Source organism: Geotrypetes seraphini, chromosome 14 (genome assembly GCF_902459505.1).
Source record: "Geotrypetes seraphini chromosome 14, aGeoSer1.1, whole genome shotgun sequence".
Taxonomy (NCBI): domain Eukaryota; kingdom Metazoa; phylum Chordata; class Amphibia; order Gymnophiona; family Dermophiidae; genus Geotrypetes; species Geotrypetes seraphini.
This window is the reverse complement of record NC_047097.1, coordinates 58,532,385-58,557,965: the sequence shown is the minus strand read 5'-3', so window position 1 is coordinate 58,557,965 and position 25,581 is coordinate 58,532,385. Positions and strand designations below refer to the sequence as shown.

At 43.8% G+C, this 25,581-nt stretch overlaps 1 protein-coding gene across 6 annotated transcripts in view; it reads left to right on the top strand.

The window, feature by feature from the left end:
• LOC117347976 (large neutral amino acids transporter small subunit 3-like) overlaps window positions 1–21,791 on the top strand; it is a 50,007-nt gene extending 28,216 nt beyond the window's left edge. For 4 of the 6 annotated variants that reach the window (XM_033919515.1, XM_033919514.1, XM_033919519.1 and 1 more), the window contains 7 exons: window positions 11,288–11,431; window positions 11,999–12,034; window positions 12,147–12,285; window positions 12,639–12,780; window positions 12,872–12,945; window positions 13,400–13,523; window positions 19,583–21,791. In XM_033919515.1, coding sequence (XP_033775406.1) covers window positions 11,288–11,431; window positions 11,999–12,034; window positions 12,147–12,285; window positions 12,639–12,780; window positions 12,872–12,945; window positions 13,400–13,523; window positions 19,583–19,771 — 848 coding nt within the window. In that variant the 3' untranslated portion in view covers window positions 19,772–21,791. The remainder of the gene's footprint in view (window positions 1–11,287; window positions 11,432–11,998; window positions 12,035–12,146; window positions 12,286–12,638; window positions 12,781–12,871; window positions 12,946–13,399; window positions 13,524–19,582) is intronic. The other 2 variants (XM_033919518.1, XM_033919516.1) reach the window with 2 other exon arrangements.
• Window positions 21,792–25,581: the final 3,790 nt, after the last annotated feature.

The following is a 25,581-nucleotide window of genomic DNA, read 5'->3' as shown; positions in this document are numbered from 1 at the left end:
TTGTATGTGATTATTGTTCTCCACTTAGATTTGTGGATAGGCAGGTTATAAATAATTTTAAATAAACACCATCCAGTAAACAGGCTAAAAAGGATTTCTATGCCTCATCTTGCCACATGACGCTGGCATCTATAGCATTGAGTAAGTAGATGCATGCCAAATGACATCCGCAGGAATCTCACTCTCCATCATTACAGGAAGTGTCTCCTCTGAGACATGCCTCTACATCAAGGTCACCACCATCTCGACACCCTGCACCAACAGTACCATCGATATCTTTGATACCACAACTTACCAATCAGGGCCATCTTTGCAAGCTGCTTTATAAGGAGCCAGCAGCTATGCTTCAAGGCCAATCGAAGCCCATTGCTGCACTGATTTCTCCAGTACCGGCCCAGCCCAAGCACAGCTCTGAGGCCTCATAGTACCAGATCTACGTCTCATCGATGCAAATCCAGGTCTCATCATCAGAGCACTTCTTCATTATCAACATCGGACCGTCACCAAAGGAGACACAGGAGTCTTTCCCAACGCTATCATCGGCACCATAGCCATCATACCACATAGCATCCTGCTCCTTCTGGAGGAACATTTTTTAAATCTCCAGTCTTAGAGCAAAAAGATTCCGATATATCCCTTCAGGATATCTCTGACCCACAATGTTCTGCGCCAGAGTCCTATTGGCTCTCATCAGATCCTTCTCTGCCTCCACCTCCACCTAGGCGTAGGTCACCACCGGAGAGTCTTTTTTTCTCCACGTTCATAAGGCAGATTGTTCAAGCTCTTCCTGTTCATATAGAATCCGAACCATAACCAAGAGCTGTACTTTTCAATGCACTTGTCTTTGAACAAATCCTGAAGGAATGTCTAAAACTCCCACTCCATGGTTTCATACGAGAATTCATATTGAAAAACTTGGGAGACTCCCCTACTTATACCAGTGGCACCATCAAAATTGGATTCCCTTTACAGAACATAAGAATAGCCTTACTGGGTCTGACCAAAGATCCATCTAGCCCAGCATCCTTTCTTCACGGAGGCCAATCCAAGTCATAAGTACCTGGCAAAAACCCAGGATGCAATCATGTCCTGGCTTTAATATCATACCTAAATAAGCCACAATTGCAGCATCAATATCTTCTAATAGAGTCTGTTCTGAAGAGGTCATCCAGATCATATGCCACTACACCTCCAAGTAGGGAGGGTTGTACTTTGAACAAACTTGGTCGTAAGCTATTTCAAAATAAAATGCTTACTAGCTGCATCCTCAACTACAATTTCTATATGACCTTCTATTTCAAGCACTTAGTTCAACACCTGTCTTACTTTGAACAATTCATCCCTGCAGAATAACTTCCTAATTTTCAACAGACTACACATGATCTCCTTCAAACCATGAAATTCATGTCAAGATCAGTCTTTGATGCAACTTCCAGAGCATCAGCCTTATCCATTGCAATGTGATGGCAAGTGTGGCTTTGTGAATCAGGCTTGTATCTCCCTATCCAAGACCATCTTGCAAATTCCCCTTGTTTAGGGGGACAAGCTTTTTGGTGATCATATTGAAAAAGCTGCGCAAAGGATCACCAGGCATGAACGCAGTATGACCTCTCCCTCAGCCTCTAAGTCGACGACACCGAAAACTCCTACCCATTCATACGATCCTACATGGTTGACTACATCATTTAAACGGGGCTACACTATCCCATCAATGTCTTCCACAAATCCGGCTCTTAAGTGCCAGAGAAACCAATGTTCTCAAAAATCTCAGACTCCTACTTAGCAGAAGTTGACTCAGTCTTTTGGCATGCTTTGGGAATGCCTAGTCAATGCTCTACAACCTCCTTCTAGCCCCATCGGAGGTCCACTCACCCTCTCCCACTAATGATGTTCGCTTTCCACCACTGATACTTCAATTTCACCTGTGGTGATATAAGGGTACTCTATACATCTACTAGAACTCCCTCCGAAAAAACTACCAGAAGACTTCTCTTTCATTCTCAACAGAGGGGCTAGGGGTTCTATTCCAAGTACTTCCTCATACCAGGAAAGATGGAAAGTCTTTGATCAATTCTTGACCTCCGTGCTCTCTCAAATAATTAAAGAAAAATTCTGCATCAAGATTTCATGGACACATGCATACACGTCCCCTCTCTTCAAGTCTACATGTAGTACCTGCACTTTCATATAGGCCAACATCACCTTCACTGTAGTGAACTGCCTTTGTCCTGGTGGCAGCATCCAGAGTGTCCACTAAGGCCCGGATTCTGTATAGGACGCCCGGGACGGGCGTCCTATACAGAATCAGGCCTACACCCGCCTAAAATAAACCCGATTGTGTAACCGACGTCCATGTTACAGACGCTGGTTACAGAACCGGTTTACTGTAGACATGGTCGCTATACTTATTGCAGCAAGGGATCTCCCTACCGTGATAAGTATAGCGGCTGCGCCCGCCAGTTGTCCCCCCCCCCCGAACGATCGCGGCAGAAGGGAGCCCAAGCCATCTTGCCCGATGACCCACCCACCGTCGACGATCGTGTTAGGAGGGAGCCCAACCCCTTTGCCGATAACTCTTCCCCTCCACCGAAGATTGCGGCAGGAAAATTGGAAAATATTGTCATTGTTGTTTCTTCAAGTAAGATCTTGATTCTTGTTCTCTGTGGTTTGTTCTTTGATGTTCAACAATAAAAATGATTTAAACTAAAAATCATAAGTATTCAAGGCTTGTGCGGTTAAGGCAGAGCTTACAGGAATGGGGCAGGGACAGTTACAAAACTCGTGGGGGCCAGGACAGGGAAATTGAGTTCCTGCAGGGACGGGACCTGGAAATTTGTCCCCATGTCATTCTTTACTTCCAAGGCCACAATCTCCAGATGGATCCGTAAGGCCATTTCTTCAGCCTACATTGTCTGTGGGAAACAGTTTCCTGTTTCTGTTAAGGCGCATTCAACTAGAATGTAGCTTCGTCGTGGACCGAGGCTCGAGTGGTCTCTCCAGAGGAGATTTGCAAAATGGCGACTTGGTCCATGCTACACACTTTTACTGAGACTACATGGTGGATGTTGCGGCACGAGAAGATTCTGCCTTTGGTTCTTCCTTGTTATGTGCTGGCACAGTCAGCCCGCTCCAGATTCCTGGGACTACTTTTATATATCCCGCTTGTCTAGAATGACACACCTATTGCACTGGCAAAAGAGATTATGTCCTTACCTTGATAATATCTTTTCCAGTAGATAGGTGTGTCATTCTAGGTTCCCACCCTGTCCCTCCTGCGCCTGCCTACTGTCTCATTCTGTTTATGCTTCTACAAGTTGGGCTTGGATGCCAGTCAGCCCTTTGAGCCTTGAAGAATATTGTATAATAAAATAGGATAAACTTTTATTTATAATGACTGGAATAGCAGTACAGCAAATTACACATAATTGGAAAAATTGGGACAGATTGAACTATAATTTCTGGTGGAACTCAGTTTGCCATATATATAAGATGGAACATGCATTTGCAACACAAAAAGGATATATGAATAAGTTCAAGAAGATTTGGGGACCATTAACAGAATATTGCAATATTTGAATTTCATTTTCCCATGATAAGAAAATAGTATAAAGAAGGAGGGGGGGAGGGGTTAAGGGGAGGGAATTATTCTCTTTATCATACATTATAAATAAAATATTATAATAGATGATATTCTTACATGAAAATAACGTAATAAAGGGAGGGGGAAAAGGTTCATATTTAAATAATAATTGATAAAATCATTACAATATATATATTGTATAACTTTATAAGAAAAATAATTACAATTATATGATATATAAAACCATAAGAAAAATAAGACAAGAAATGTTATATATAAAATATATTATAAAAATATCAAGTGTATTGTTAAGATAATTGTATGAAAATTTAAGACACTTGTTGTTAAATGGAAAAAAAATTCAATAAAAAACTTAAACAGAAAAAAATAGGATGAGCGTTTTCAGGGGTACTAACTAAGCTCCTTTGATGCTTGTGTTAGCTGTTGCTAGTTTGTTACCTGTTACAGTGTTTTATGTTAAAGCAGAAAAGTTCTATTGTTAGGGCATGTCCCATCTTTATCCTTACTTCACGTTCTCAGTTTGAGCATTAGCATGCTTGGGTACTAACTGCTCACATTGAAATAGGAGGGACACTGAAAAAATCTGGAGTGGATTCCTTATGCAGAAGGCCATGGGAGATAACCTGCTTGTTTAGAATGACACACCTATCTACTGGAAAAGATATTAAAGTAAGGACATAATCTCTTTTTATTGTTTCTTTGTATTGTTTCACCTCTTCATTGATAGTCAACACTGTTTGTTTTGCCTTTGGTACTTCTTTAGATGCCTTTCTCTTGCTTCTGTAATATCACTTTACATTACAGCTCCGTTTACATTCTGCATTTATATAAATGTTTCAATACCAATCACAATAAGATAATCCAGTTCAAGTTGGATACTGGGAACATAATGTAGCCAGACATACATATCACCACTTACATTATAAAATGTAATCTTTTAAAATACTGCTTATATAGAAAGGTTTTTAAATGTTTCTTAAATATTTCACTCTTTGTTTCCAGTTTAATTTCTGTTCTAGTGTTCCTGAACCTTCGGGTAGTCGACCCCTTCTCGTGAAAATTCTTGTCGAGAGCTTCATTAGCATTCTTTTGCTCTGCCTCCCACCCCTCTGGGCTGTCCCCAAATTCCTCAGTTGTCTCTCTACAAGTGAGATGATAGGAGCCTGTCTTTTTTGCTCATGTTTATTTTTAATTTAAATTCAGTTGTTTCTTACCATTTGCAAAACTTTTTGGTGCTGCAGAGGATCCCAATCTCGGGCATCTCTGGCTGCGGGACAGTGCGGACTCCAAGGTTGAGGGTCTGCTTCCAAGGGGCAAATTGCTTTGCAGTGCACCCACCTGAACAGCCTGCACTAGAAATTCAGGGGCTCAGCGACTGAACCTTTAGGAGCAAGGCTTGCCCCAGGTTCATCCGCACAGGGCTTGAGCACAGGCTGAGTGACTCCATGGCAGTTTTTCCTGAATCGGGGCTGACTGCTTCTCTTCCCCCCATCTGCATGGTGAGTCCTGGTAGGTTTTAAGGTCTCTGGCCAATTTGTTGAGTCTGCTAGGTAATCCGAAGATACAGGCAGTCTGTATTCCAGGCATGTTGAGGCAAAAGGTCTCCCTCTTAAGCTGTCTGCAGCTTCAGCACTTATAGCTCCCTGCATACCTTGAAAAAACAAAATGGGGGGGGGGGGGGGGGTGTAAAATTGAGGTGGGTTAGTTTGGGATTAGTCAGGTTCCCCACCTCTAAAATCACAAAATTGTTAGTTTTTGGCGCATGGTGGCCATCTTGGATTTTTCAATTTGAAAATAAAAGCCTCTTATCTACCTCAAAACACCTCAATTTTACTCAAAAACAGGTGTGATGGGACTCCTCAGGCCAGGATACCTTGTATTCATGCCAGATTTGTGCTAGATGGCCTTGGGGGGAAATCCCTGGCTTAGCCTCTAGTCTCTCGGGGGGTGTTAGTGCCCAAATGGTGCAAGAGCCAGGAAAAAAGTCCAGGTTTGAGCTCGGAAGTAGCGCAAGTGTGTTCCCAGCGAAGCATAGCTGTGGCACTGCCACAAAACCCCAGAAAGGAGCTCGTGAGCATCCCCACGGGCTGTCTGGATATCCTGGACAGGGGTTTCTCATTGAATTCATCAATATGATGTTTGAAGCTTTACATGAATAATAAGAGACAAATGGAACCCTTGGGATCATGGCCATGCTGATGCCGGGGATTTCCCTCCCGAAGAGTGGAATTCCCCAGCAACAGTGCCATGCGCAAGACGGGGAAGTCTAGTCTGAGGAAGACTGGGACAAAGAGGGCTCTATTTCATTGCATTTACTCTCCCAGTCGGGGTCCTCTGTAGCAGGAGATGCTGCTTCATCTCTAGGAGGGCCAGATCCAGATCTGGTAGAAGGCCTTGATCTCGGAGAGGACCCGACTGTGCACATGCTGTTTAAGCCTTCAGCGCTTTTGGAGGTGATCATTGAATCAGAAATTAAAGATAGAGAATTTGGAGGTGCCAGGCGCCCCCAATCTTGAATATTCCTCTCTGTCACAGCTTCCAAGAAGCAGTTAGAATGCCAAGCCATCAGCCGAGCCTCCATTCATCGGAAGGAGGTTATCAGCCTATTGAGGAGCATGGGTGGAGATCACTACAGACCGCTGGGTGCTGGACATTATACAGGAGGGGCACAAGCTCAAGTTCTTTCATCCCCTCCTGGATCTTTTTTGGACTCTCTGGCTGGGAAACTGAAAAAAGCAACCAAAGCCAGAGTAACAGTGGATCTGGATCTGGAAGCCATAGAGCCCAAGAGAGGCCTAGAAGAGTGGATGCCAATTCTAGACCTCAAAGCAGTAAATGTGGCTCTCAGCATACCCCATTTCCGGATGGAGATGGTGTGGTCAAAAATTGTTTCAGTGGCACCTGGGGAACTTCTCATCCCACTGAATTTGCCGGAGGCCTAGCTGCACATTCCCATTTTTCCAGAGCACAGGAAGTTTTTGCATTTACATGTGCTGGAACAACACGTCCAGTTTGTGGCCTTATCTTTCGGGCTGGCCATAGTGCCATGAACCTTCACAGAGATGATGGTTATAGTTGCAGCATAATTGCACAGAGCAGGTTATATCTGTATTTGTACAATTGGCTGATAAGAGCTCAATCTGAATCCAAAGGCTGGCTGGCTGTTCAAAGAGTACTTCAGCTCCTGAAGAAGCTGGGCTGGGTGGTCAACTTTTGGAAAGCCACCTGGAGTCAATGCAGATCTTGAAGTATCTGGGAATTCGGTTCGACACAAGAGAGAATAAAGTGTTCCTCCCAGAAGCATGCAGAGAGAAGCTTCTGCATCAGATACAGGAGCTTTGGAATTAAACAGCTCCAACAGCCTGGCATTATTTGCAGGTGTTGGGATCAATGGTTGCAACCATGGATGTGGTCCCCTGGGCAAGGGCACACTTATTCCACCCCAGAATACGCTCCTGTCTCGCTGGTACGTGGCAGAAGCATGTCGTAGTTTAGCCTGGTGGTTGGAGCCTCAGTCTCTAACCAGAGGAGTTTCCCTTCGCATCACTTCATGGGTGATCCTAACGACAGATGCCACCCTGTGGTGGTGGTGGTGGGGGGGCTCATTGTGAAGTGCATCAGTTCAGGGACGCTGGTCCCCTTCTCAGAGAAAGTAGTCAATCAACTACTTGGAACTTTGAGCCATCTGCCTGGCGCTTCAGGCGTTCGGGAGTGTGCTGCAGAGCAAAGTGGTATGACTTTTCTCAGACAATGCATCACTAGTAGCCTATATCAATTTCCAGGAGTGCACCAAGAGTGCTTCTCTACGCTTGGAAGCCAAGTGGTGTTTTGATGGGTGGCAGCCCATCTCTTGGCACTCTTGGCGATGCATATAGCAGAAGTGGACAATGTGCAAGCAGATTTCCTCAACCAGAAGATCCTAGATCCCAGGGAGTGGACACTGTCTCAGGAAGTCTTCACCTGCATTGTGAGGCAATGGGGGCACCTGATATTCAGTCTGATGGTAATGGTGGCCAACAAGAAGGAAGATCGGTTCTTCAGTCAAAGATACAAGCCAGGAAGCAAAGTCCTGGATGTCCTGGTGCAACCTTGGCCAAAGGCAGGACTTCTTTACGTCTTCCCTTCATGGCCCATGATAGGCAGACTTGTGCACAAGATCTTGATGCATCAAGGGCTGGTGATTCTAGTAGCACCAGATTGGCCAAGACGTCCATGGTATGCAAATTTGATCCATCTGCAAAGTAACCAAGGTCTCCATCCAACTCTAATCAATCCTTGTTTGTAAGATGGCTGCCGCATCAGAAAGGCTCCTTTTATATTGTATGCTAAGAGACCTCCCTCTCCCACTGGGTTCCTACAATCGTTGTTTCACACCACTGGCATTCACCACACCGGGAATATAAACCCGGGAATGTAAAATACATGCATCTTTATCAACATCACCCGTGGTTTACATTCCCGGTGTGGTGAATGCCAGTGGTGTGAAACAACGATTGTAGGAACCCAGTGGGAAGTCCCGGGGAAACACACAACAATTAGGGCCAGAAACAACACTAATTGTAATAGTAAAGGCATTATATATGCCATTGTTTGCCCCTGCAGTTTAATTTACATAGGCAGGACAAGTCGCCAAATTAAAACTCAGTTAAATGAGCATAAGTCAAGAATCAAGAGGGGCATAATGTCAGCCCCGATGGTTCCCCATATGATTAAATTCAACCATACAGTAGCGGAATTAAGATGGCGTATAATTGACGGTATACAACAGAATGGGAGGGTGGTTGGTAACATTGAAAAAGCTCTTAACCAGAAGGAACAGTAGTGGATCTACAGGCTTGATAAAGTAGTCCCACATGGATTGAATTTAGAGATTGAATGGGCTTCTCTATTCTAGGGTGTTCGTGTGATGTTGATAAAGATGCATGTATTTTGAAATTCAGACTAGGGAGGGCCTTGCACACTGGGGCTGTGGGCAGACCCTTTCTGGTCCTATCCCATGGAGAGGGAGGTCTCTTAGCATACAATATAAAAGGAGCCTTTAAGATGCGGCAGCCATCTTACAAACAAGGATTGATTAGAGTTGAATGGCGGTAGCATTTGTAAGTAGAAGGAGTTTTTAGATTTTTGTAGATTTGTGTAGAGTAATGGCATATGGGAGGAATATTAACCTGACTAGTATATTTACTTTAGGACAGACCCCTGAAGAAACAATTGTGAAACATGTCGGGTCTTACCGTCAGTCTACCGTGAGAACTGATAGTTCGCCATTAGTAAGATAAGTAAATTTAAGCATAAGAATTGGAGGAATGATATAAAATTGAAATTAAATAGACCGGTGAGGAGTGCACCACTTGCATCTCCCCGTGATTACACTTCGATGGGATGGAGGAGTGGTGGTTCTGAGGTCTATTAAATAGACTAGAAAATTATTGAAAACACTTAAGATGACATAAGACGTTTACTGAGTACCTTAGAAACCATTTATTTACATATTGGTCTTATGGCATGGCTCTTGAGTGCTCGGCGCTAGCGTGCAAAGGATATTCAGGTGGATATCTGCTAAGAAGCAGAAAGAAAGCGACTCTAGCCGCATATGCAAAAGCCTGGAAGTTTTCCAACCATATGCTCAGAGGAGTGAGGACTCGAACTTGGCATTGATATCTGTGGTGCTCGCATTCCTGCAGGAATGACTGGAAAGAGGCCTAGTGTTTGGCTCCTTGAAAGTTCAGATTGTGGGGTGCTCATGTTTTGGGCCTAAGGTTAATAAGAACACTGTAGCCACATATCCAGGTGTGGCCAGGTTTTTGAAGGGTGCTTTGCACCTCCGTCCTCTAGTGCGATAGCCTTGTCCAGCATGGAGTCTTAATCTGGTTCTGTGGGCGCTAGCTAAAGTGCCCTATGAACCTTTAGAGCAAGCTTCCCTTATTGATATTACAATCAAAACAGTGTTTTTAGTGGTGATTACCTCAGCCCAATGAGTGTCAGAATTCCAGGCTTTGTCATGCAGAGATCCCTTCCTCAGAATTTCAGATTCAGGCATGGTTTTATGCACAGTCCCATCTTCCTTATTAAAAGTGGTTTCCAGCTTCTATATCAGTCAAGAAGTGTGATTGGCTGCCTTCACTCCCTCAGGATCAAGGTGTTGAAATTGTTGGATGTGCGCAGAGTAATACTGTGATAGCTGGAGGTTACGAACAAATTTCAATTGTCGGATCATCGTTTCATATTGACGGGGGCTGCCTATAAAGGCCAACCAGCCTCGAAACCAACCATGTCAAGATGGATCCATATGGCCATTTCTTCAGGCTATATCGGAAGTGGAAAGCGTCTGCCTATATCTGTCAAGGCACACTCCACTAGAAGCGTGGCTTCCTCATGGGTGGAATCTTCAGCGGTGTCCCTAGAAGAAAGCTGTAAAGTGGCCACATGGTCCTCTCTCCATATGTTCACAAAGTTTTACAGAGTGAACATAGCAGCCGAAATGGACTCCGCATTTGGATCATTCGTATTGTCATCAGGTTCATCTGCCCCGCCCTAAACTCAGGGGACTGTTTTGTTATGTTCTGAAAGTTCAGGAATAAAGTATATGTCACACTAGAAGGTAGGATTAGGTTCTTACTTCAGTAATCTTTCTAGTAGACAAGACACTTTATTCCTGAAGCCCACCCTGTTAGATGTTTGTTTGCCTGCTTACTGCCTTGAATGTGCCGGGGAACCTCAACATCTTGTTTCTTTCCTTTATCTAGCCTTAACAGGATAGAGGACGCGATTGCCGCATTGAAGAATTTAGGGGTATCTTTAGGATCTCCCACGCTCTTAGTGTAGGTCGCACTTAGGTTGGTGACTTGTTTGTATTTACTTTGTTATATACTGCAAATGGTTAAGTTTTTAAAAAAATCTTTTTTGTATGTTAATGATATGAGCAGAACAGCCATGTTTTTCGGGGAGCGTCCACATACCCCTCTCTATTCTATTTCTTCTCCAGGGCTGACCATCTGCTTTGGTTCGAAATGAGGAATTGAAGGACAGCCCAGAATGATGGAAGACAGAGAAAAAAGAATGCTAATGAGGCTCTGTACAAAGAAAGGTAGGGGAGGGTCATTGGGGTGGGCAGACTAGATGGGCCGTGGCCCTTATCTGCCGTCTATTTCTATGTTTCTAACTACCCTATGGTTCAGGAATAAAGTGTCTGTCTATTAGAAAGAAGATTACCAAGGTAAGAACCTAATCTTTCCTTGACAAATTAATCTAATTTTTTTGCAAATTGGTAAGGGATAATTAGAGAATAGACACATTTGTATCTAATATCATCAACAGTTGGGTGGTTTACTTTTAACTGACCACTTGGAGGAAGAAAATGGCAGAATCAATGGAATGGCAAAAGTTCAGAATCATGAATAATAAGGCATATTAATGTACATCATTTGTGGATGAAGTACTCTGTGATTGGCTGGTATCAGGGAGGTATAGTGAAAGCTCTCTGTGATTGGCTGGTACTAGGAAAGGAAATGTCTTGCTGAAAGCACTCTATGATTGGCTAGTACAAGGGGTTGTAGTGAAGAAAGCACTGTAATTGGGTTAGGGTTAGGGGGTGTAGTGGTGAAAACCTTGTGTGATTGGCTGGTACTAGAGGGGTGTATTGAAGAAACACTTTGTAAGTTGTAATTTTTTGTTCTTGTTTCCTAGAAACAATTCCGTTTTGTCACAGCTTCTGCTCTCCCATCTTTCTCTGGAGTCTTGTCACCATGGGCATGTCTCAGCTGAGGATAATCTTCTATATGGCTGCCATGAACAAGATGCTGGAGTTCCAAGTGACAGGAAAAGAGCATGGTGAGAGGAGAGGAGGCAGAGGAGGAAGAAAGCAGGATGAAAGGGGACATGGTGAGATGAAGAGAGGGGGGCAGAGAAAGAATAGGAGGAGAACACAATGAGACAGGATGGGGACAGTGGGAGAGGAGTAGCAGAGAGAGAGAATCTCCATTATCTCCTAGAGAAACAGAGAGGCGGAGGAGGAAACAGATAGCAAAAGAGTATAAGATAGTGAGAAATAGAGAGGGAGACAGTAAGGCCACTAATGAGAAGATGAAGATGAGGCAGGGGTGGGAAATTGCACGGCGACACCAGGAAATACTTTTTCACCGAAAGAGTGGTTGATCGCTGGAATAGACTTCCACTTCAGGTGATCGAGGCAAGCAGCGTGCCTGATTTTAAGAAGAAATGGGATCGTCAGTGGGATCTCTGCACAAAGATAAATAGGGGAGGGTCATTGGGGTGGGCAGACTAGATGGGCCGCGGCCCTTATCTGCCGTCTTTTTCTATGTTTCTATGACTTCAAAAATGCTCATGCCATATTTTCAAAGTTGTGGTTATTTTTCTTTGTTTTGTTTTCCCGTTAAGCTTCCAAAGAGTTGAAGGAAAAGACTGACTCCATAGGTAAGGAAAATTATGCAGTGAAATAGAGCTTTCTTTGCTAAGTTAATGATAGCTCCATTCTTCTGTGCGGGTTTTCTGCTAATGCTGGAATCTACTTCTTTTTCATTGGCAGTCAGCTTCTATTCTTCCATCTTTGGAGTACTGCAACTTCTCTGTGTGTTCAGCTGCCCCTTTATTGGCTATGCTATGGATTGGCGCATGAAGGAATGCGTGGATGGACCAATAGACAGAAACACTGATGGACCTAGCGGGTGAGTACAGAGAATGGGAGACTGTCTCCACCTACAGCCCAGCACTGATGCTGAGAGTCTAAACCCTGGCAGTGATGTGTTGGGTTATTGATTCTGCTAGAAACGTGAGTCTAGGCTCACTACTGTAGTGGGATATAGAATCTACTGCACTCAAAGTCTATATTAGTGAGTAGGGGTATAATACTTGCTGTGCTCAGTTTGAGAATGTGAGTCCTGACAGTAGTGCTGAAGCATAGAGATCTGGCTGCTTGGAGTGAGTCTTGGCTTGGAGTGAGTCTTGGCACTAGTGTGATGATGTGTGGATCACATGGTCCTGAGTCTGGGAGTTTGATGGAATCTTTTTCTTGCCATAGAGAGAAATCCAGACAGAAGCCCAAGAAGCTGCGTAACAGGAAGATTCAGAAATTGACCAATGCTATGAGGGCTTTTGTCTACATCAACCTGCTTTTGGTGGGGTTCGGCATTACCTGTATGATCCACAGTCTCCACCTGCAGGTGATTGCTTTTACAGGTCTCTCTGAGGTTTTTGCCGAGGAATAATATCAGTGCTGGTATTTTACTCTTCAATCTGTTTCCATTTTCACAGTTTCTGACATTCATCTTGCACACTTTGGTCCGTGGCTTCATGCACTCGGCTTGTGGTGGCCTCTATGCTGCTGTGTGAGTTTCTCCATCTCTGTGTGGAATACATATCCTGATGCTGAAGGGATTTTTAGAGTATATGGCCAGGAGGAGGTCAGACTCTCCACAACCTCATTTTAGGCAAAACCCCTGGATTTCAGAGTCCCTTCTTTTCCCCCTACTTTATACCTCACTGCTGTCTCATTTTTCCTGCAAGTGTGTGCACTAAGACCTGATGACATCCCCATCAGTTCTTTATTGGGTTCAGTATGCATGTTTGGGGACTTAAAGATCTCTTGTATATTGGTAACAGTTTTGGTGAATGAATATATGGGTGGTGCCTGGCAATAGTCTAGCTCTGCAAGTGTTGACTGTGGGTAAAAAGTGAAAAACTTCCTACTCTGAGGAGTTATCAGATGTTTTATTCTTTTTGTTATTCTAACAGTTTTATCTTCCAGCCTCTCATTTTCTAATGTACCTCTTTGATTAACAGCTATCCATCCAATCACTTTGGGACATTGACAGGGCTGCAGTCTCTCATTAGTGCAGTGTTCGCTCTTCTCCAGCAACCTCTCTTCAAGGCAGTTGTGGTACCACTGCATGGTGATCCCTTCTGGGTAAAAGAGGGGGGTTACTGGGCATGCTCAAAAGAAAATGGTGGTGGTGGTAAGGGTGAGGGTGGGGTGCTGACCTGTATTTCTGTGGAGACAGAACAAAGAGATAATAACTGTTCTAGTGTGACAGATTCTTTATTTTAGAGCAATAGATGCGTCATTCTGGATGAGTGTGTTATATCCCAGTGCTCGCCTTGCAGAAGGAATCCACTCAGGATTTTAAATCCCTTCTACTTCACAGAGGGCTCTGCTGCCACCTACAGTTGTTTCTGATCTACTCTGCTTATTTCTTTATTTTTGGTCATTTTTTCGCATATCTTTTGGTGCTAAGAGCTCCCCTAGTTGAGGGTTTAGCTCTGCCTGCGTGGAGGAGAAGCAGACTGAGGTCTGCAACTGACAGGCCAATTTTTTGTGGTACCTGTTAGCCAGCCTGCAGAAGCCTTTTCGGAGCTCAGGGCCATCCCCTGGTAGTATTGCTCACCTACTGCTTACAGAGTGCCAGCTATTATGCATCCCTAGGGGGCTCAGTGGGGTCTTGCAGGGTGCCGGGTACATTTTTCTCCCCCCCCCTTTTTTTTTTTTTTGCGTGTCCATGTGGATTGGAGGCTTAGTCAGACATCGATCAGACTGGCAGCCCGAAGATTCAGCACTGGAAGGATGCTCTGTTTGAGGCAGTGATTTCTTCTCCCTGATTCAGCTACTTTTGGAGCTGAGGTAGGCTGCAACACATTGCCAGCACAGGTCATGGTGAGTAAGGCCATTACAGCCTATGAAGAAAATCAGGGGGTCTGCAAATGTTGTTTTTGAAGGTTTCTGTCTGTTCCTTGATGTTCCCCACCTCTAAATTGCTAGTTTTTCTTTTGTTTTGTTTCAGCATTTTGAGGTGTTTTCTGGTGCCAAAATGCTGCTGCTGTGGTCATGGATTTCCCAAGTTTTTTCAAAGTTCTCCAGAAGCTTCAAATCATCTTGTTTTGCCTCTAAACTAGCAGGGATGGAGTCCTCAGGCTCTTTTAACCCTAATTCATGCCAGGTTTGTGCTGAATGGGCACCCGAAGAGTGTCCTTGTGCCTCACCTCATATGAAGAGAGGTGGGAGCAGCCAGCTTAGCCTCCCTTTTGCTCTCTAGAGATGAATAGTGAGCAGGAAGCCCATTGGTTGGGGCAATTTTCCTTTCTGGGTCCCAGAATGGAGGTTGTCCTAAGTGCAGGGGCAAGAGACCACAGAACCTGAGAGATGCATGCTGGAGTCTTCTACAGTAGACTCAGCGCTACCTATTTTGGCATTTTCTCTGGAATTTGTTAATTTGATGTGAAGAGCCTTTCAGGACAGCCAATCATCCAAGGGGAAGTCTGGCAGCGCTTCACATAGCGCATGAGGGGTCAGGATCTCCCAGGGTGTGTGGCTGCAGCAGGCCAGACTTTAGGGGACCTTTTCGAGGGGAGATTGAGACAATAATGGGTCTCTTACTATGCCATTGCTGTCTCAGGGTGTGCCCTCCCTGTAGGGGATGCAGGATTGCAGTCAGATGCGTTAGAGACCCTGTGGCGGATCTCGATCTTGCTCCTTGTGACCCTGGGCAAGTCACTTAATCCTCCATAGCCCCAGGTACATTAGATAGATTGTGAGCCCACCAGGACAGAGAGGGAAAATGCTTGAGTACCTGATTGTAAAAAACCGCTTAGATAACCTTGATAGGCGGTATATAAAATCCTAATAAACTTGAAACTTGAGATGATCCTACAGTTCTCTGATTATTCAAACCCTCGGCTCTGTTGGATCTGATTACTGATTTGCTTTGGGAGTTAAACTTGGATTCCCAGCAGGTCCCCTCTGCTTCCTCCTCTGTTATGAGTGGAGTAGGAGCCCAGTCTTCTATGAATCCCTGGCATCCTGATACTAATGTGTTGGTCACAGAGTTTTAGGATGCTTTGGAAGAGTCCCTTAAAGTTGCCAGGACTATGGCTTGGCTGTATCCGATGGCTCCAGAATGTTACCAAGTGTTTGCTCATTCCAAAGTGAATTCCTTGGTAGCGCAGGTTGCAAAGCGCACCTCCTTACTGAAGAAGGGAAGCGTGGTGTTAAAGGATATTCAGGAACGCAGAATGGATGAGGTTCTCAAGAGGCTGTTCAAGACTAACCTTAAAACTCAAAGTGGCAGAGAGCCTTTCCTTAAATTCACTGAAGTCACTGTAGTCTCTTTATGCACCGTTCCTTCCTTTCTGCCAAAGGTGGTTTTGGCATTTCATGTCAATCAGGAAGTCAGATTGCTAGCATTCCAGTCCACAGGGTCCAAGAAAAAGGATCGGATTCTGAAGAAGTTAGATGTTGAGGGTACTTCTCCGATATTTCAAGTTCACCAACAAATTCAGGCTATCTGACCATTTTTGTGCTGACACAGCTGGGCGCATTGCACCAGCTTCCAAGACCACGATTGCCAGATGGATTTGTAGGGCCATGTCGTCAGCATATATTGTTTGTGGGATACAGTCTCCTGTTTCTGTAAAGGTGCATTCGACTAGAAGTGTGGCTTCATTGTGGGCAGAAGCTCAGGCACTCCTTCGAGGAGATTTGTAGGATGGCAACTTGGTCCATTCTATTGTACATACATTTGTCAAGTTTTACAGAGTGGATGTGGTGGCAAGGGAGAATTCTACCTTTGGGTCCTCAGTGTTACAAGCCGGTGCAGTAGTCCCGCTCTAAATTTCTGGGACTGCTTTTGTACATCCCGCTAGTCTAGAATGACAAACCTATTGCACTAGAAAGAAAGATTATATTCTTACCTTGCTAATGTCTTTTCTAGTAGATAAGTGTGTCATTATTGACCCCCCACCCTCTCATTTATTTTCTGCACCTGCCTACTGTCTCACTCAGAATGTTCTTATCCAAACCTGCAAGTTGGATACCAGTCAGACCTTAAGGATATTAAGAGTAGTCTATTACTAAGACACTTTGGGGTATTATTTGAGCTTTATTAATTTTTCTGTTTGGCATAATGGTTTCACAGTTTTGATTGTTTAATATTTAACATATTTCTTATATTTCAGAGTAGAACAGACTTGTTCTTCAGGGAATTTCCCTTTTCCCCCTTCTTCACATCTGTTTCTAAAAAGGACAATTGCCTGCTTTGTAACTAACTGCAGGGGGCAACAGATCCCTCTGTGAAGTAGGAGGGATTCAAAATCTGGAGTGGATTACTTCTGCAAGGCTAGTGAGCAATGGGATATGAAATGCTCATCCAAAATGACACACCTATCTACTAGAAAAGATAATAGCAAGGCAAGAATTTAATCTCTTTTTCCTGAGCCTGTGGGTAGTCAATCCCTTCTCGTGAGAATTCTTGTAGAGAGCCTCATTAGTATTCTTTTGCTCCGCCCACCATCCCTCTAGGCCAGGGATAGGCAGGCAATTCTGGTCCTCGAGAGCCGCAGCCAGGTCAGGTTTTCAGGATATCCACAATAAATATGCATGAGATAGATTTGCATCTCAAGGAGGCAGTGCATGCAAATTCATCTCATAGATATTCATTGTGGATATCCAGAAAACCTGACCTGACTGCGGCGCCTGACAGCCTGAAAAACAAAATTGGGAGTGGGGGGTCAAATTTTTGGATTGTTAGATATAGAAATTTTAGTTAGATTGTTTTCACCATGTTACCTTTAGCTCTCCTTAAAAGTGTAACCCAACCTGGCCTACATAAGCTTCTCCAATACTTTCATGATAAATGGGTTAAACATACTTCCAAAAAACTGTATAAAAAATTCCAATGACTGGAAATGGCCCGAAGAGGGGTCACTCTTTTGGAGTGACTTGGTCTCCCTCCGCACTACTATCCTTAATGATAAAAAAGGAAAAATCACAAGATGAACATTTAGATATGTGGAAACTTTGGCGAGCCCAATGTGTAGATCCTCCTTCCACAGACCCATCAACCTCATCTCCTCCTGCAGGAGCTATTCCCTCCATCCCAGTTTCTATGCCATCAAAATGCATTGAAACTGAGGTTGTGGACCCACCCCCTTATTCTCATGCATCTACCCTTTCTGAGCCTGCACCCCAGTCTTCCGGTCTGTACCCGTCCCTGCAGCCTCCTGCTGGTGGATATGACCAAGCCCCATATATCCCTCCTGATACCAAAAAAAAAAGTAGTCTATGTACAAATCCCGATCACAAAGACATGTTATATCTGTATATGTGGGTAATTCCAAGGTTACGAATTAATTTTGACTGTCGAAGCTTCATTTCGTACTGACTGAGGCTGCCTGTAAAGGCTGATCAGCCTCAAAACAGACCATTTCAAGATGGATCCATATGGCCATTTCTTTCACCTATATCGGAAGTGGAAAGCATTCGCTTATATCCGTCAAGGTACACTCCATTAGAAGTGTGGCTTACTCATGGGCGGAATCTTCAGCGGTGTCCCTAGAACAAATCTGTAGAGCGGCCACATGGTCTTTTCTCCATATGTTCACAAAGTTTTACAAGGTGGATATAGTGGCCAAAAAGGACTCCGCAGTCAGATCAACCGTTCTTCTGTCAGCAGGCTCATCTGTCCCGCCCCTGGATCGGTAGCATGGAATGTTACTATTCTTTGGGTTTTGGTCAGGTACTAGTGACCTGGATTGGCCACCGTGAGAATGTGCTGACCCAGTAAGGCTATTCTTATGTTCTTAAACTTTGGGGACTGCTTTGATATGTCCCACAGGTTCAGGAATACAGTGTCTGTTGCACTAGAAGAAAATATTAGGTTCTTACCTTGGTAATCTTCTTTCTAGTAGACAAAACACTTTATTCCTGAAGCCCACCCTGTCAGATGTTCATTTGTTTGCTTACTGCCTCAAATGTGATGGAGAATCCGAATATCTTGTTTCTTTCCTTTCTCCAGCTTTAACAAGGATAGAGAAAGTGACTGCTGCATTGGAAAATCTAGGAGGTATCTGTAGAATCTTCCATGCTCTTAGTGCAGGTTGCACTCAGATTGATGACTTGTTTGAATTCACTTTGTTATGTATTACAAATGGTTAAGTTTGTTTCATCTTTTTGATGTTAATGATATGAGCAAAACAGATGTGTTTTCTCTGTGAGTGTTCCTGTGCCTCTCCCTATTGTTTCCTGTCCAGGGCTGGTACGAACTAAGGAATTGTAGGATAGCCCAGAGTGATGGGAGGCAGAGCAAAAGAATGCTAATGAGGTTCCCTACAAGAATTCTTGTGAGGAGGGATTGACTGCCCACAGGTTCAGAGAGAAAGGGCTCCTTTTACAAAGGCATGCTAGGGCCTTAACGCGCGGAATAGCGCATGCTAGCCGCTACCGCCTCCTTTTGAGCAGGCGGTAGATTTTCAGCTAGCGCACGCTAATCCGGTGTGTGCGCTAAAACTGCTAGCGCACCTTCGTAAAAGGAGCCCAAAGTGTCTGTCTACTAGAAAGAAGATTACTGAGGTAAGAACCTAATCTTTCCATATTTTGCTAAAAGAATTATTCTGTGCAGGACAAATAAAAAACAAACAGAACAATAACACTCAGATCTCCCTACAAGAGTCCTGACACCTCATATTTGGACTTGTCATCTCTCCCTAGGCTGTTGGATAGACCCCTCCCCAGCCTTGTATCTCTTCACCACTTTCTCCTCTTCTTGGGTCGTTGAACATTTTATTTTCTGTAGCTCCTTAAGTTCTTAGGGATTTGTGGAAGACAGATTTTCTTCCCCTATCTCCAGGTCCTGGGAGCCTTCCTTTGGGGCCCAGACCAATTCTTTAAACCCTGGCACTCCCAAAGAAGGGGAACATACAAAACCAGTCCCTGTCCTCAGCAAAGGCTTTATACTCACAGTTTAAACAGCTCTTCCCTAGGGTAGTATCAGCCAAAATGTTGCATTTTAGCACCTAACTCAGCTTAGTAAAAGGTTCCCTGAATGACTCAGAGCAAGTCACCACCCCACTCTGTGGCTCTAGATCGTTGCGGGCAAAGTGGGTGGATCAGCTAATCCTTATTTGCCAACCTGTACTATGTTAGTGTGCACTGTCCAAGGCCAGCATACTGATATCTTCCCTTCTCTTTTTCTCCAGGTAAATTTAGGTCTCCTCCTTTTCTCTTTGGTGGGTTTTTTCCTCCCAATATACCTCTTTTATTTCCGACGTCAAGTGTTTCAGAAGATGAAGGACAGGAAGACAGAGCTGGCTTTTGGTGCCCACATCAAATTGCATGAAGATAATGCCACAACCAATGGAGCCTTGAGTAAAGACACCATGGCATAGATCCTGGGACAGAACTTTTGAGGTCACACACAAGCCAAAGAGTGAACAATTTCATATTTTTGTACTTGTAAAATATGAAGAGAGAGGAAGGCTATATTTTACAGTATTTTATTTAATGATGTTTAAAAAAAGTTCTGTGATTGACTGAGATATCGAACAGGAAGAAAAATGTTTCTTGGGGAACGGGTGACTTGGATGCAGGGAAACATTCCTTGCCATTAATTAATAATTAATTATTAATAAAGTTTATCCTTGAAATGGAGCCTAAGATGAGCAGAGCCCGATCTCAGGACATGACAGGTTAGGATTCATATCACCCTTAACTTTCTCAGGAATTCAGATCTTTTCCCCATTTTTGCATACCACTGTATTCTGATGGTTCTTTTGCCTCTGCTGTGCTGGATTAATATACATTGGTGTAGTGGAACCTTCATCTGAGATTTGTTTCACTTTCAAAACATTAAAAGGTCCTATTATCAAGTAGCAGTAGAACATATTAATGCGGACTGGCGAGGTAAATGCTTCAGTGCTCATAGGAATTGAATGAGGGTCAGAGCAATTACCTTACCAGCCAACGGTAAAACGCTCTACTGCTTGATAAAAGGAGCCTTAAGCTCTTCACAGCAGAATGCTGCTATTATAAAGATTTCATTTTAGTGTAATTTTAAGGGTAAAAAGTGTCATGCTATGCTGACACATTCCTGTAATGAACAGTCAAAAGGCTACAGAGATCTCGAAGGCTCCTCACTACATGTTGACTCGTAGCAGTATGGAGGGTTTTTTTTCTGCACTTTTAAATTTTTGATGAGACTGAATTTTTTTGTTGGTGAGGAGGGGTTCCAGCAGTTCTCCTTTTTCTTCTGGATTTCTAGCTTATTTAGAGCCTGTTCTGATTGGGCTAAGGTACCGTGAGCTTTAATTCACAGCTCACTGCATTTCCCCCCAATTTTTAGCATAATTTTGTCTAGCCAGAGCTGTCTTATAGGAGATGTGGGGGCCTTCTGGTCCTCTTCATTGTCCCCTCTTTTCCTCCACTGGAACATCTTTTCCTGCCAATAAGTTGGAGAACGGTGCTTCTTATCTGTGTCTGTCTCCTCTTCTGCTATGTTTGATCTTAATTTTGAATGATATAGGACAGTGTGGTTCAGAGTATTCAGACTTCAGATGTAAGCCAGCAGAAGAGGCAGCTGCAGATAAGTGTGGTTCTGCTTGGCCTCCTGCTGAAGGCAAGAGATTGTATTTGGGCAGGAATTGATTACTGGAAGTTGCTGCCGTACAGTAATGAGAGCTCTTCATTGATTGAAGACCAAATTGGTCTCTCTCTCCCAACCATAGCCTGCTTTAGAGTCCAGGCACCCCAGCAGCTATCTTCAAGGTTTTTTGAGGTCCCACTGAGTAAAAGTGCATCTGTCCTGTTGTGTGATGGCAGTGCCTCTGAACACTGCTTCTGCAGCTGGTGCAGGAAATAGAGGCCAGGCCTGAGAACTGAGGCCAGATCTCCCTGACATTGGGATAACTCCACTTTTTTAATTTCTTTAGCAACGACACAGTAAATACAATTCAGCAACATTAGAATCGCATGTTTTAAATCAGCCTAGAGCAACGACTGTTTATTTATTTGTAAAGAGTGATCATTTCATGTATTACCTACAGGCTGCCTATCTTCAACAACTCAAGCATTTTAACAGTACACATAAATCAAAAACATGTGGCATGCCATTAAAATTACAAATCCTGACATTACAAAATCATAGTTATTTTTTTCTGATTTATAGTCTGCGTATAATAAAATTGTAGGTGGCTTACAGAGGCAACCAAATCCATTTAAAAATGCAGAAAATTCACTCAGCATCATAAACTTGACACTTGAAAAGCTGTTGAAAAAGGAGAGGCTTTGGTTTGCTTCCAAAATCATAACAAGTGGAACATAGCCGATAACATGTTCCAAAGGGCTGGCCCAACCATAGATCAAGCAAACCCTGTTCCGTTTTACACATCCCTCTAGAGCACTGGTTCTCAACCAATTTCTCAAGGGATATCAAGAGGAACGCACAGCACGGCTCTGCACGGGGCAGGAGTGAAGGAAGGTCACTCCTGCCCCGTGTCACCTCTAGACCACCAGGTAAGGTCCAGGGGTGGGTCAGAGTCGGCCCAAAAGTTATTTGCAAATTTTCCTTATTCGTGGGCCGGCTCTGCCCCTAACCCCCGCGAATACGGAGGGAAGAGTATATTTCTTTTTTCAGTTTATTAAGCGAAAGTTGAACTAAAATTGGCTACACACATAGCATGTGAATAAGCTATTCTTCCTAAGGTACTAATATTTATAAAAGTTTACACAAACTTGAAAGGCAACACAGTGGTACCTAATGCTACTTGTGATCTATCCTTGTATGTTAGAATAATAGCACATCAGAGGCACTCAAAAGTGGTGGCTATGTGCTTAAGAGGTAGGCACTATTAATAGATGCACATAATTGTAGAATGCAACTGCAAGGGAGGTGGGTGAAGCACAAGCAGGCGATTGGCATGTTGGCACAACTTACAGAATAGTATCAGTTGTGTACATTCTAAGTGGGCGTGTTTAAGAGCACCAGCTGTGCCCAAGTAGCTTTGTGCTGAAAATCTATAACAGCTTAGGCATGCCCCAAAGTCATTACATAATTGGTGTTAAGCATGCCCCTTTGTGGCACCCATATGTCAAGTTAATAGAATTTGTTCCATGCTGTACATCAAATGCAAGACCAACCCTTCATTGCTAAGCAGCCTCTGTGGCTCCCCTACAAGTTTCTAGTCCAGGTTTGTCCAACCTAAGGCCATGGTGCCAGAACGCAGTCCTCCATGTGCTTTTTTTTTTTTCTAGCCCTCAGAAACTGTGGTGCTTTATAGCAAGATTCCTGCTTTCCCGTCATGACTCAGATCTCTGTAAGTTTGAGCCAAGCAGGGCCGGATGTTTGGATTGGAACTTCCAGCGCCAGGCAGCTCAGATTTGCAGAAAGCTCATTTCTTCTATAACTGAAGCCAGATAAGGGGAAAGAGACCATGAGAAAGAACAAGTAGATTGGACGAAGGCTATGGGTAGCTGAGAGCGAGATTGGCTGGGAGGGGAGTGACACACTTGTATTTTGCCACTATTTGACAAAGGATATGGCAAAAACACAATAGTACGTTTTTAGCTCTCCAAATGTTACAAAATATAAAACGGCTCCTCATAGAAAAAGGATGCACAAGCCTGTTCTAGTTCTTAGCCTATGAGAATGTGGGTTTGAGTCTCAAGAAATCCTTAATGAAAGGTCACTTGGACACACAATGTCAGAGGCATGAAGAAAGTACAAGTTTTATTCACAGCATGCATGCTGGACCCCTGAGCTCCAAGCTGGCTCAGAAGTGCCGAAACCAGGAAGTTACAGAGATATTTATTCATTTTTCTGGCTATACAACTGAATTCTAGAAAAAGCTTTTCACGTGTTACTTTTCTTAACACTCATTGGTTCTAAGCTCACACTAGCAGGTCACTAGCAGGACACTTATCTAACTCTTACAGTTAAATGTACAGAAGGGCAGGGTACATCATGGCTCAAACTCTTATCTATTCAGCTTACAATGTGGTAAGGTAGGGACATACATTTTAGGCAGATGCAGTCAATAGATTAAACACTGTTTTCAGCTATGTAGACCAGAGCAATATTTTAAACAACAGTTAACCATTTCATGACCCTACATTCCCCCCTTTCAGGCTGGCGTACCTAAGGAGCCAAGCCTGACAAAATAAAGTTAGGGGTCAGGAAAGTCGGGGTTCCCAGTGGGTAAGGGACGATACTGGGAGAGGGCCAATGCAGCAGTGGAACGTTTGACAGCAGAGTCCATAGTTCAGTGGAGCAGCTTTATGGCTATGGGGACCATACAGGGCAGGCAGCAAAGGAGCAGAGAAGACAGGGCAGCAACCAGCAAGATGATCTTCAATGCTGAACCAGAGGGCAACCAGGAGCTGAAGGTACCAGAGATCCAGTCTGCAGTAAGGTCATGCTAGGTCTGGTCAGGAACATGAGCCAGTTTGGTGATACGATCCACATCGTTTTCAATCACTTTACTCAAGTTCAAGGCAGCAGTTGGAGAGGTTGAATTTATCACAGGCACAGCAGCTAGTAAATAGTCCAAAGCTAGACGATTCTGATAAATAGCAGTGCGCATTTTAGCATTCGCTCTGCCAATGGTACTCAAAGCTCGGGAGGTCTCATTGGTTATCAGTTCGAGTACAGCTTGTAGATAAATAATGCAGTTCAGCATATAGATTGGGGTCCGATAGCCCCAGGTGTCATCCTCGGTCCATGTGGCAGGTTCATAAGCAGCAATGATCCGTTCTGCAGGCCAGTCATCACCCCATTCACCTATTTTAAGGGAATTGGTGGAAGTAGACCACTTTTGGCGACCTCTGGTGTTGAATACAGGGGCTCCCAGGTGTTCACCATCGGGAAGAAGCTGGGACGAATCATGCAAAGCACACATGTACCAGTCTAGTTAGCAGGCAATCAAGAGTAGGCAAACAGATCACAGAGCCAGTATCAACTATCAGGAGCTGACCATCATTCATAGGAAGTTCCATTAAGCAGTGTCTGAAGGGCGCTGAAGACAGTGGGAAGCAACAATGGAGGTTCACAAGGCCCATCGTGAAGGTCGTGGACCTAACGTAAAAGTGAGGGTCTGTGAAGTCAGGTTTAACATGTCCAGCTGCATTGCCTCCCATAGCCACTGTTCTCCCATACCAGTCCCTCCTCATACAAAATAATTGCTAACATTAAGAGTCTGACCTATAGTTTCAGCAAACTATATAAACAGATTTCTAGTGATTACAGGATATTAGTATCTACTTTCATAAAACTGGGGAAACACCACAGAGTGATAGACAGGAGCACATGAGTGGGATACAATTCGGACATATACATCAGTACCTGAGTCTCACCTTTTACCATCAATATACAATGCCATGCAGTCTCTGGCCTTCTGGACTTGGACATTGGCATTCCAGTTATATGGGTCAGTGATAGTGAAAACCATGGGATTACAGTAGCCTGTAGTACACAAGGGGCCGGAGCTAGGACCTATAGTAAGGGAGGCAGACGGGGTATTCTTTCTCATAAAGGACAGGCTCCACCATTAGTGAAGGTTTCCTCATAGGGGCAGTTCTTAAAGGCATCAGGTTATACAGACCTATAGCACATTTGGTATAATAACGCTGTCAATCTAGGGAGCCACACAAAACTGAATTAGGGGTAGTACCATGACCTTGAGAAACATCAAATAGCACACATGTATCACAATACAAAGACACCGGGCGAGTGGGGTCTACAATAAGAGTCTAGTTGATAAGTGGACCCTCAACATCATCAATGCAGATTTCCGCCCACTTTTAAACTTCATCACCAGTAGGTTGGAAATAGAAAATACCCTCAAATGTTTGACACTTTCTGTACTTAACTCCTTCATGCAAACAAACATCAGGCAAAGGGGCTGCACTTGTTAAGTACAAAATACAGAAGAAAGAAACATAAGTGAGGGCAACACAAATATCATATCTATATATACTAACATAGGAAGCTCATTTTTCTTTCAGGCACAACTTAAAAAACTTCAAACAGTTATACTCAAGACACTTGCTAAAGGCAGTGTGAACCCAAGGCAGTCAATTAAACTCAAACACTTATAAAGAATTATATTCAGAACACCTGCTAAGTACAGTGGTAAATATTCAGAACTTTTGAGGTCTTAGAAAGCTTCAGCTGAAGATCCGTGTTGTAGTGGAACCAAGTTTCATG